The sequence below is a fragment of the Physcomitrium patens genome, chromosome 6 (genome assembly GCF_059467195.1).
Source record: "Physcomitrium patens ecotype Gransden chromosome 6, ASM5946719v1, whole genome shotgun sequence".
In the NCBI taxonomy this organism is placed as follows: Eukaryota; Viridiplantae; Streptophyta; class Bryopsida; order Funariales; family Funariaceae; genus Physcomitrium; species Physcomitrium patens.
In genome coordinates, this window is record NC_143415.1 from 16577469 (window position 1) to 16589715 (window position 12247).

The window sequence follows — 12247 nt, forward strand, 5'->3', positions numbered from 1 at the left end:
TTTGTTTGGCCAATCTTGCTCACTCTTGGTATTATGTTGGCTTACACGAAGCCTCTGACGCCACAATTTCCTTTCATAGCTGCTCTACCTTTTCATGAGTACATGATGTTCAATTGGAGCTTTGTCGCTGAGTCTGTATATGTGTTGTTTTACATCATCATTAAGCCCAAGTTGGGGTCGTGGGCAGCTCTGCTGGTGATATTCTGTTGGATAGGAGCGAACGCCGTGGCTCAGCAGATCCCCTTCGCCTCTGGGTGGAAGGTGAAGTAGTTTACACTCTCTCTTTGGATGCAGTATGTTTCTTCCAACATCAACACTCATGTCTTTTAACCTGAGGTTGTGGATGAAGATTGTAGCAGCATCGCAGTTTTTATGCTGGTCACTCCAATTGTTCGGCCATAGATATTTTGAGGCCAGTATTTATATCTTCCCTTGCCTGCCTATTACTTTTATAATTGTCCCTCCACTCTGGACACTAATGGCAGAGCATGAAAGTTAGCATTTTTCACTTGAGGGGATTTGCATGCGATTAAGTTTATAAATATCGCGATATTATTATTCATGGGAACAAAGAAATAATCTGTAGATTTGAAGATATGTACAGATTTGATGAGATTAGGTATTTAAGCTCATTCTCGGTCATGGTTAGACATTTCGAGTAAAACATTCAGTCTAACCTCGAATGGGCTTTGATAAAATTAGACATTTCGCGTTTATAATTTAAATTCGCATCACTGTAGTTTAAGTATAAACAATTCACATGCAAGTAAAAATCGAAGACAATGTTCTGAGTCGAAACAGACTGAGATTTCAACAGGCTGAATTTTGAGTTACAGTACTGCGGTCCAAGCGAAACGTCATGTAAAAATCCAATATTGTACAAGGACGTTGACATTCACAAACCTAATTTCACTAGCTCACTTACGCGAACTACATGTTGGCTTGGCCAAATCTGAAAGAATCCGCCTTCAAAAAGTTGCTACACGTCTCCCAAGTGGCCAAATCTGTACAATGTCAGCGGAGGCTGGCAATCAAAAGTCTTCATCCAGTCGAAATACATGATTGTTTGTGTCACCACCATTCAGATTAGACATAACTGAGGCCTTCTGATATTCTCCCACTCTCTTCTCAAAGAAATTAGTCTTTCCCCTGCAAAACAATAGTGAGATCCGCATTAAAGGCTTTGCTTCGACCGTTGACTCTGAACAGGAAAAGTATGAATAACCAAAACGTTCGAGGAAAGAAAATCAGCATCACAGCTAACTTACTGTAATGAGATTAGCTCCATCCAGTCGAAAGGATTGAGAGCGTTATATTTTTTCCTATATCCAAGAGACACCTGCAAGGTAATAACAGAGAGATGAGCCAAATTGACAAATGTAACAGTGGGTACCGAAGTCAAAGTGAAGGTGAGTTTGCGAAGAGGATGTTTGTGTGTCGTACCAGCAAACGATCCGCAACAAAGTCTATGTATTCGCTCATCAAAATTTTGTTCATGCCGACAAGATCGCAGGACAGAGCCTCACACACGAACTCACGTTCAATTTCCACAGCTTCACACACGATCTCATACACTCTCTCTTCAGAGAGTTTGTTGATCAACAGCCTGAAACCAACTGACCTCAATGTGAGTCTTCTCCGTGGGAGCCACTGCAAACATCACATTCTGCTAGGCGAAACCAAATAGCACCAAATCTGTTATGACCAGCGTGCGACATTTGGTTAATTGCAACTCACGTGTACAGCAGGCATGCAAAATCGCAGTGCAGGCCCTCATCTCGTGAGATGAGTTCGTTGGAAAACGTAAGCCCTGGCATAAGACCTCTCTTCTTGAGCCAAAAGATGGCGCAAAAACTCCCTGAAAAGAAAATCCCCTCGACGCAGGCGAAAGCCAGGATTCTCTCTGCAAAGCTCCCAGCACTGTCGATCCATTTTAGAGCCCAGTCAGCCTTCCTAGCAACGCAAGGTATGGTCTCAATGGCATTGAAAAGTCTGCTCTTCTCAGCTTGATCTTTAATGTACGCCTCCAACAACAAACTGTACATTTCTGAGTGAATGTTCTCAATAGCTATCTGGAATCCGTAGAACGCTCTGGCCTGCACATACAAGTTGGCCATTACAGTGAGCAATAGGAAGGACAACAGGTAGGAGGAAGTGCTCGTGTGGTAATCCGGGACATTAATCAGAACCCATACAGAAGTGAACCTCACCTCAGGGATCTGAATCTCTTTCATGAACCGCACAGCCAAATTTTCAAGCACAATTCCATCCGAGGCTGCAAAGAACGCCAGCACGTGGCTGATAAAGTGTCGTTCATCGTCGGTCAGTGTTTCCCAGTGTTTAGAATCTGCTGACAAATCCACTTCCTCCGCTGTGTGCAAACACCGAAAAAATTCAGTTCTTGCATGTTCACATCTGCAGGCTCTATCCTATACAACGGTACCGAGCTATTGGTGACCATTGCTTACTGGACAGCTTGTTGAAACGAATCTGAAACTTCTCGATGAAGAGGCATACGGGCTGGCAACGCATTGTGGGACAAACTTTCCAATGCACTGGCAACCTGTCAGATATAAACAATCTTCTTGTATACTGGAAAGATTTGAATTTACCTGTCCAGAAAGAAGCTTCAGCTTTCTTGTACATTTCCCAGACTTGAGGATACTTGATGGGAAACATAGTGAAGCGATTGGGATTCTCCACCAAAATTGGCTCCTTCTGATCTAAGGCTATCATAGAAGGCATTTTACCTCTGCAACCCAAAAGTATTTCGTCAATTTCCAGTTGGTACGACCAAGTATCGGCTATAAACTAAGAAGTGCTAACAAAAACGGAAAGAAAAATTAAAAAGAAGATTCTTGAATTTCAAACAGTTGACATGGTATGGAAATTAAGCTTCAAAATTAGAACCTATGAAGGAAAAAGGACGAAAAACCAAAAAAAACAAAAAAACAAAAAAAAAACAAACAAACAAAAAAAACAAATAAACTCTGTACAAAGAGTTGGGAAACAATATTAAAAGGTGGTAGTCGCACTACTGGAGGGGGGGGGGGGGGGCTACATGTTCATGAAGCAATAGTTGCACTGAGAGGACAGCGCTCCTTAGATAGTGGGCTCGGAAACCCAGGAATCCATAGACCGAAACATGAGAAGCAACACAGGCGAAGACCTATAGTAGACCACCCTGCGATCCAGATAGGATCATCGCAAACGAAGGATACCCACAACACAACACTCCTCACTTATTCTCCTATCACAGTCGCAACTTCAAACATCAAGCGTACATAACCCCCACCCACCTCCTCGACGATGCTCCGCTTGCGAAACCCACCGCTTCAGAATGTAGAACAAAGTATGGACAGTGCAAAAGTACGAAGTTTCACCTGCCGGGGGCTGGAAATGTACGACTGATTTGCCGAAGCATTAAGCGGAGGCAGGGATTTAGAGACCCTCCGAGTGGGCTTCCTTGACAAATCCCCGCGCTCTAGGCGACCGGCGGTCGAAAGATCGCTTCGGTCGTCAATGAAAACGGGTGGAGAAGCCCAGATTCATGTAGAGAGGACCGTTGGTCGCCGCCGGCGCGGCTGAGGCGGCAAATTTGAACGTTCGAATTTGGCGCCAGAGAAGTGGCGGGAAACATGGGTGGTGTAACATATGCTAACAGGCCTGGCAGTTCGGTCGTCCTTCCCACAATTTTATGAGCACCAGCTTTCTAACTCCGATCTGGTGTATTCTTAGCAATTGCTTAATTTGTCGTGTCCTAAAAGCACCTATTTGGCTGGCAAACTCCAACGGGCTCTATGACCGTTTTATAGTTGAATTGTGGTGACTCAACAATCAACTAGGTTTTGTCACTTTTTTGATAAAACAGTGAAGGACAACAACTGAATGCACTGACCTGTGTCTTTGTTACTCTGACCCACGAATGGAACGGGGACGTTCAATCACTGTACTGATTTATGATTGCCATAACAATAGGCTCCCTTTTCTCTATCCCTACACTGGGTGAGCCCTTTGGATACCTTCAGTCTATATACTTTGTAAGAACGGAATTGAACGTTGTATGTGCAAATGCCCACTTCCAGTACATTTTACATTTTGATTTGTTAACTTGACCCAAGTGTTTACTAAATGGATCCACCCATCATCATTGGATTGAGGATCCAACTATTTTTTTCATTGGTTTTTAACGAGTGTGGATCTGGTAATGGATTTTTTTTGATGATGATTAGCAAGGGTGGGTTGATTTGGTAAATGCTTAGGTCAATTTAACAATTTCCTATTTATATATGCATATATATATATATATATATATTTTTGGCACAAAATTTTAATTCATTGTTTAAATTAGAAGAAGTCAAACATATATTTTACATTATAAATATTTTATTTTAGAAGGTAGATTTAGGAGTTAGTATATAATATGCAAAAAATAAAGGTGTACTCTTATCTTAATTTCTATGAATCAATATATAGTATGAGAATGATAACACCACTATCCAACACTTTCATATGCCACATAATTAAAATAAAACTCAATTAGTTAATTAATTAATTTGTAGTATTCTATTAGCCATTCAAGATCCATCTCTATCTCTTCAAAAATGTGGTAATTTGCTTCAATGATTTCTTAACTTTATGTAAATGTCTTTTCTATAAAATTCTATCACTTCCTAGAAAGATCAAACCATACCAATTGTCTACTTTGTTTGTTTGAACATGCCTCTTGACCAAATTCGAATGCATTTTAAAAATTCAAATTCAAAATTAGTAATAAAATATTGTAATCTTTCATTTTATATAGAAATCTTAGATTTATATTTAATAGCTTTTTTTAATCATTTACAATTTATATCTACTGAAAAAAATTGATGTAACAAATCTTTTCTTTTTATTATTTTGTAGAAACTCTCAATTTCTTTCATGTTATACATAGATGTGCTGAATGAGTGCACAACTGAGGATTATCTACAGTTGTGCTAGGCCAATAGTATTAGCTAATATTCTAGAATATGATTTCTTAATGCACTGAAATCCTAACTTCTAAGTTGCATATTAAAGGCTGCACAAGGCTCAAAATTCTTCAGTATTGTGAGTTGCTTATACATGAAATGGTGATGTACAGTAAAATAATACAAAGAGAAGAATCTATCCACTTTAACGCCCACGATCTTCAGGGGCGGAAATTGGAGAGTGATAGAAGTTGCTGACGTCGCTTGTACATTTTGAAAGTTTGTGAATTTCGAGCAATTGCACAACCATGTCCATTGTGAGCCGGTCCTCAGGAATAGGGGAAACACACTGCAGAGCAATCTGTATAATGGGCTCAATTTGCTCTGTTGGTATTTCTTCTAAGCAACTCTCTTCAACTAGCTCCTCTACTTGATTCATTTTGACGCAATAAGTGGCCTGGAAGAACAAAATATAAGAAACAGGTAATTAGGGGAAAAAAGAGTCATTTGAACAAGTTGATCTATACCACTAGTCCATCTTCGGTCAACTGCTGAGAACTCCAGTAAGTTCATTAAGCATTTGACTTATTTATTTATTTATTTAATTAATCTATCTCGATCATCTCTTATGTTAACTACTCAAAATGTGATATTACACAACTGAAAATGACTTCATAAGACGCGTTCAATATCCAGAAGTAGCCCTGAGGATAGTTGACTGCTTACCCAGGTGACTAAGTTATATCCTTTCATCATCAGCAAGGCATCAGTGGGTCGTTTGCCGCTAATCATCTCCAGCAGCATGACACCGAAACTGTAGACGTCGCCCTTCTCCGTAGCTGCGCCACTTTCCATGTACTCTGTACACAGTTGCTTGGGTCCATTCATTAGCACTTGACGAGAGTCTTAATGCAAACATTGTAACAAAATTTCGGTTTGTGCGACCATCACACAGTTGAGATACTTACAAACAATGTATATTTACATAACCTTGAAACATTTATCTTTTCAAAGTCACGATATTGGAAACTGAATACGGATACTTTACCTGGTGCCAGATATCCAAACGTGCCTGCAACAATCGTTGTTACATGAGACGAATCATCTTCCACTAACTTTGCTAAACCAAAGTCAGACACATGAGGCTCCATGTTGTTGTCTAAAAGAACGTTGCTGGACTTTATGCCCCGGTGAATGACTCCGGGTACGCAATCGTGGTGCATGTATGCAATTCCTTGGGCTGAGCCAATCGCTATCCTCATTCGTGTGCTCCAGGTTAGATGCTTCTTGGTGAGTGACCTCTCTGCACCAGGGCACTCAAAAATAAACTTCAGAATCGGGACGCTCTTTGGTATCACCTTCATGAAAAGGGATCCTCTCCAACGGAGCTTTGAAAATATTTACAGAATAACAAGCGGCTCAAAAACACTTGACTGCAATCTTTTTCATCGGCAAAGAAACACTCTAGCCAATCAAAATTGACATTCACGAGATGTAGATCCCGAGCTTACTGTTTCAATGCTTCCATGCAGCATTTTTCCACTAACAAGCACCTACCATGTAAGTTGTCCTCAAGATTCCCCCCTGCTAAGTAGTCATAGATCAAGAGTCTGGCGGAAGCTGAGATGTAGTAACCACACAAGTTCACCAAATTTTGGTGCTTCAAATTTCCTAGGATTTCCAATTCTCGTTCGAAAAATCGTTCAGAGCCCATCTCCTGTTTTACTATGTTCTTGACAGCAAACATGCCACCATCATCCATGACTAAGCGGTATGCAGTCCCGAAACTACCGGATCCAATGATGTCAACAGCACATAAGCTCTCTATCTTCTTATAAATCTCATCTGTTGTGTAAGACAAGTCGCTCCGAAACATTACCAATTTGTAACCTGAAAAATTTGCAACCAAGAAATCGGCTCATAAATGGCGAGATATGCTTCAGAACGTGACAAGTGATTACCCAAGATACACAGGAAAGGGACTTGTGACTCTCAATTATACCATTTCACTACAGCTTACCGCATCGGCTACATGTGGATCAACAACCCAAGCAAGACACAAAGACATACAGAAGTTAAGTGAAGAAAGAAGACCATCGAGATTGTTGTCTTGAATAGCTTGGAGCAGATTACTACGACGCTTCTTGAATACGAGAAATGCAATACAGCAGATGAGAGCCACCAGGAGAGCAATGCCACTGGTGCCCATTGCACTCATCAGAATACTGTTCGCATCATCAGTAGAACGTCCAACTAATGTTGAACCACTCGTCCATGCTGGAGTTCATCACACCAAGTAACAAAATTCAGGATCAGGGGAATTATTTTTTTTTGCATCCGAAATGCCGAAATTGATCACGCTTTCACTTAAAATAGTTGATCAATGCAGCAAAACAGCCCGATTGCTCGCAGTGATTCAAGAGCTGGAGATTGAGCTGGTGCGCTTAGATGTGACAATAGTTTTGAGGTATTTGGATGATTACTGGTAGGACTGCTGTGAGGAATACTCTGGCACACGACTTCAATTTGGGTCCCGCATAGACCTGGATTCGAAGAGAACCTGCGGAACGATAATTATCGCATGAATTCGGAGATAAACACACGGCAAGATCCGAAGTCAAATTTAAATTGATGGCTACCGGGATAAATAACTAGATGTTTGCCTCACAACATCTCGAAGTGCTTACGAGGAATCGCCAAACTTTGCCAGAACTCCAAATGTGGGTATGTTCCCAACCAGGAAATTGGTTGAGACATTTCTGCACAGATTTCTTACATGAATCAGAACAAACAAAACCCATGAAGTAACACAAGAACTCAACCCACCATTAATCCGCATACACTTCGAAAAGGCATCCAAAAGAGGGCCACATCAACAAAAAGGCCTCTAATACTCACTGCCTGCACAACTTAGAGTAGTGGGGGATCAAACATTGCAGAACGGGGCGAATGAGAGCATGAGAAGGTGGCGATTACAGAAAAGAAAGCTCTGATAGGCGCCCGAAAGACTCAGGAATGCTTCCCGTCAATCCGTTGTTAGAAATGTCACTGCAATTACAAATAAGTGAATCAGTAAATGAGCATTACTATATTCCCCATGTAATAAGTAAACTAATTTGCAAGGATGTGATGTCTGGCAAAGTGCAGAAAAATGGAATGTCTCAATTCAAGCGGAAAACCTCTGAAGCAAAGACACAACTTTAAGTAGAAACGCTTGATTAGTAGAACGTCTTTGAGCATTAATGATTTTTAGGGATTACTGTCGACAGGAGTGATGCCAACTGGACAGAATCATGCCCGTTAATTTAATCCACTTACAGTATTTTTAGGCGCTGCAGGTTTCCAAGCTCCTCAGGGATATTTCCTGTAAGAAAATTCCCTCGCAAATATCTGAACCAGAAGTACAAATCTCACGCTGTAAGTTTGTTCAATGTGTACCAACAGCCAGAATCAAAGATTATACTTTGCTAGGTAGACTTCCGACACTGCTTTGGAGGAATCACATGCGGTCGAATAAAGAGGGGTTCTTACAATGCTCTTAGATTAGTGCAGTTGCTTATCTCCCTTGGAATCGAACCATACAGGTTATTCTCGTGAAGGCCACTGCAACCATAGAAAGCCAAATGACGACTCAAGGAAAAGGAGAATAATTTTATCGGCTAGAACTAGATCCTAATAACACCTATTTAGCTCCTGCTAGTGAAGATAGGAATTGCTTCGCGTAGATGCAGAAATTGAATACGGATTATGTACTTACAGCCTGCGTAGCTGGTCGAGCTTCCCAAGCTCGGGGGATATAAATCCTCGCAAGTTGAGGTTAGGAATATTCCTGCACGTTTGCAAGTGACGAACTGTACGATTAGATGCAAAATAGAAAGGAATCTTAAAAGTATTTGAAATTAAAGCTATGAGTGGCTTTGCTTTCGGCCACTTTCTCTGTACTCAAGAAATAATTCTCACCACGTATTGTTCTTTAGTCTTCTGTGGAAGTACACTAAAAGGATGACAAACACACTAGACCATGTTTCAAAGAAAGTCTAGTTGAACATAGAAAAAACGATGAATGCGCATCACGTTGAAAAAAACACTTACAGTCTGTGAACCCGGTCACTTCCAGGGAGACACGTCACACCGGACCACAAACACGGATTAGAGTGAGATTCATTCCAGCTCCAAAGGGAGAGATTGGCATTTTGAATGCCTCGCTTAAAGGATATTAACGCTTCCCCTGAGGAACAAACATCGAATTCGCAACTATCAGTTGCCTGGCTGACCTTCTAATTTTCGTTATAAAAGTTGTTAATTAATTCTAAGCATATTTAACGCTCAGAAGGGCAGTAGGCACTAGAGTACATCAATAGAGAGCATTTCATTCGACTTTTACATGAAGACCGCAACGGAATACACAAGCAACATGTAATCCCAGAATGATAAGTACAGTATTTGAACCCAACAAACAGGTCACTCTTGATTTGTCAGCGGGTGCATGAGTTCCTCCATTGACGACGAAATACTACGAAAACAGGCATATTCCTAGAAAGAATTCGAAACATCGGTCCTTTGTGAAGCTTACCATCTAAATTTATCGCGGAGCCAGGAATGTGCAGGAACAAGGTGACCACCAACAGTAAGATCCACGAGCTCCAATTTCTCATGTGTAAGCGTCTCTTGCAACTTGCATGGTGGGTCTTCCTGTCGCCCTTGAAAGTCCCCCGCTGGATCTCTGGATTTTTATCCTCTAGCATTGTGCGGTCGTAGCCTCAATCTGAAAACAGAGGGCGATGTGCGAGCCAAGAGACAAAATTTATTTCTTGAAAGATGGTTTGCTCCAACTCGACTAGTCGTGGCTTAATGCCGAAGCCCAAAGTGAAGAGTGCGATTCCATTTAATCTAGCACGTTGGTAATGATGAGCAGCTCGTTACTTATTGGACACTAGATCCGCAGGGTTTATGCGGCGGTCCTGCCTTTTTGTGATAGTCGGACACAGCTTCTTTTGCTAATCCAATCTTGTTTCTGAACAAGGCCTCTAGCAGAAAACAATCACGATAATGGAGAAACAGTCTGATGTTCTTCTAACGGTCTAAGAAACAACTTCACGCAATATTGTCTGATCAGGTCCCAATCTTGCGGAAGAAGAACTTCAATTCGGACGCTTGAGTTATTTGCAATCGGTTCGGCAGAAAGTAAGTAGCAAGCTGTAGTTCATCTCATCAACGAAAAGTTTGGTCGATTATCATCGATATCTAGGAATAAATATGCTATGTTTCCCCAATTACCTCATCGAATCAAAAAAAAATTGTGTCCCTTCTAACCATTTGGCTGTTCCAAGTACACCATTGGTGCAGTGACTTAATTCACCAGCTTGGCTGTACCAAGTGCACCACAGCACAGTTCAAAGTGAGCATGGACTATACCACAGTAGGGAAAGTATTCAGGGCCAGTTCATGAGACGAAGTTGTTATAAGTGCCTGACGGGAGCAGCAATTATTGCAAGCTTGCCGGAATGAGCTGAACAGCTCAACTCAAGTTTCCAAGTTTCTGGGGAGATCGCCGTATTGTCAACACACATGAGGACTATGGGAAGCTGGACCAAACTCCAAAGTGTAAATGTCCAAGTCTCGAACTATTCAGTAACTAGTGAACACTTGAGTCCCAGTCAGTTTACAACCGAGACTATCTATTCCTACTAGAAATCCAATGAGCGATTACACATCTCTCCATATAATGAGGCACTTAACACTCCACAGTAAGACAGTTACTCTTCTCTCTTGTCAGTGTACACTTCAGGTGGTCGTTGTGTACTGTTTGTACGATAGATGTAGTCTCTCGCTACACCGATGCACCGGTAACAAGTAAAATTGGAGTTGCAGGATGCAGCCCTGAAATATGCTCTCGAACTGCAGCTGAACGCAACTAGAACTGGATAACTATTTGTGCCTTGGGGTACCGTTGAGGATTCAAAATCTCGCATAAAACTTTTGAACGTCAAAGCACAAAGTCCACAGGCTGAGTCTCCGTGCACGACCAATCTCTGCGAAAAACAAAAAAGAAAAGTAGGTGGCCGGTCTCCCTCTCCGATGCATGCCCACAAGTCCACAAGCAAAACTGAATCCTTTCAGAAAAAAAGCAACACTACCGCTATGTGTAACCTCGTTGGTCAAACCTTATCTTAAGATCTATCAGATTTCACACACCACTACGGCACCATGAACACAGGCATTCAACACATAAACACGTAGTAATAAGTTGCACAACTCCGGTGCAACGCCATCAATCTCACAGCGCTAATTTAAACGCAATCAGTGAAGACAAGATCAAGAAGTCTCTGTCGAGCTTATGAACGTAGTCAAAGGAATATGCGAAAACAAAAACAAAATAAAATAAAATAAAATGTCACACTTCCTCAGTGTCTCAAGCACAACCTCAAAAACTTCAAACCATCGCAAAGATTAATGAGATAAACACATGAATGTGCGAAAGGGTTCTTCATTTTGTAGTAAACTCAGGTGGACCAATGCAAATTACATAGAAGTATGGCAAGCTCATGAATGCCAACCAACGCGACGCTAAGACAAGACAAAAAGAAAATTAGAGAAACAATCGTATCCGTGTCTTCCAATCTTTTGTGCTCATCGGCAGCATAACAAAACGTACAGGACAGCGAAAAGGCTTTCATGCAGCCGCTCTTTGTGAAAATGTAGGGGGGGGGGGGACATGAACCCGAGCTGCACGACCGTGATGGACGAAGAAAGATTCATCGACGGAAGGGTGCGTCAATTCAAGGTTCGCAAAACGGATTGAAAGCAGAAAAGCGGGGGGTGTAAAGTTCCCGCAGCACATCACTTTGGAAGTGCGGCAGTGGTACGGGTGAGAGGCTAGATCTCTGGCCGTTCTTTCTCCGCCGCTCAAGGGGGCCTCGGCTCTGCACGGCAGCAGCCACCATTGCTCAAAGCTCCGCTCTATTGCACCTCCCCCTCCGAACTGCGACAAACCCCATCTCCATGCTCGCGACGACGACGACAACGTTGTGGTTAGGGTATCTTCCCGATGACAACATTTAGCATTCTCGGCGACTGTGTACGTTTTGTAGCGATTAAACGAACATTTCAAAATTTCCGTTAATCCTAGATTTCGCTTCTATTATGAGAAGTTAAAGTCGACGTTAAAGGTTTGTAGTGGAATGGGTTGTGGAATTGGTGCAGATAAATTATGTTAGTTTTTTTCAATATTTTTGTTTGAAAAAAAATAATTCAAACTTGTATTTTGAAATGTCACTTCTTATTTTATCAATTTT

The 12247-nt window shown here is 41.6% G+C and overlaps 2 protein-coding genes across 4 annotated transcripts; both read right to left on the minus strand.

The window, feature by feature from the left end:
• Positions 1 to 785: 785 nt before the first annotated feature.
• Positions 786 to 3515, minus strand: LOC112283259 (ribonucleoside-diphosphate reductase small chain). Of its 3 annotated transcripts, none has more exons than XM_024521752.3 (7): positions 3384 to 3515; positions 2613 to 2752; positions 2211 to 2371; positions 1738 to 2096; positions 1444 to 1606; positions 1269 to 1339; positions 786 to 1149 (listed from the first exon to the last, which is right to left on the minus strand). In XM_024521752.3, exons 1-7 carry the CDS (start codon positions 3422 to 3424, stop codon positions 1032 to 1034), a joined length of 1053 nt encoding a protein of 350 aa, XP_024377520.1. In that variant the 5' UTR covers positions 3425 to 3515; the 3' UTR covers positions 786 to 1031. The 3 variants fall into 3 exon arrangements, with proteins under 3 accessions (XP_024377520.1, XP_024377523.1, XP_024377521.1); XM_024521755.3 differs by having other exon boundaries at positions 3300 to 3399; XM_024521753.2 differs by lacking the exon at positions 3384 to 3515 and adding an exon at positions 3062 to 3203.
• Positions 3516 to 4874: 1359 nt separating this feature from the next.
• On the minus strand, positions 4875 to 11405 carry LOC112283286 (LRR receptor-like serine/threonine-protein kinase FEI 2). The gene is made up of 13 exons (XM_024521818.3): positions 9526 to 11405; positions 9045 to 9180; positions 8710 to 8781; positions 8484 to 8555; positions 8271 to 8342; positions 7929 to 8000; positions 7640 to 7711; positions 7436 to 7512; positions 7047 to 7229; positions 6510 to 6842; positions 6001 to 6255; positions 5679 to 5812; positions 4875 to 5409 (listed from the first exon to the last, which is right to left on the minus strand). The coding sequence occupies exons 1-13, from the start codon at positions 9695 to 9697 to the stop codon at positions 5158 to 5160; spliced, it is 1902 nt and encodes a 633-aa protein (XP_024377586.1). The 5' UTR covers positions 9698 to 11405; the 3' UTR covers positions 4875 to 5157.
• Between the last annotated feature and the right edge of the window lie 842 nt (positions 11406 to 12247).

Bases quoted from the DNA above. Each gene is read 5' to 3' on its own strand.
- LOC112283286 (XM_024521818.3), bottom strand. From the start codon at position 9,697: ATGCTAGAGGATAAAAATCCAGAGATCCAGCGGGGGACTTTCAAGGGC. The intron at 8,556-8,709 runs GTAAGTACATAA...CTATGGTTGCAG, and splicing joins CTCGACCAGCTACGCAGGCT to TGGCCTTCACGAGAATAACC. The intron at 5,410-5,678 runs GTAAGCAGTCAA...TTGTTCTTCCAG, and splicing joins GATATAACTTAGTCACCTGG to GCCACTTATTGCGTCAAAAT.
- LOC112283259 (XM_024521752.3), bottom strand. From the start codon at position 3,424: ATGCTTCGGCAAATCAGTCGTACATTTCCAGCCCCCGGCAG. The intron at 2,753-3,383 runs GTGAAACTTCGT...TTTGGGTTGCAG, and splicing joins ACATTTCCAGCCCCCGGCAG to AGGTAAAATGCCTTCTATGA. The intron at 2,097-2,210 runs GTGAGGTTCACT...TTGTATGTGCAG, and splicing joins AAGAGATTCAGATCCCTGAG to GCCAGAGCGTTCTACGGATT.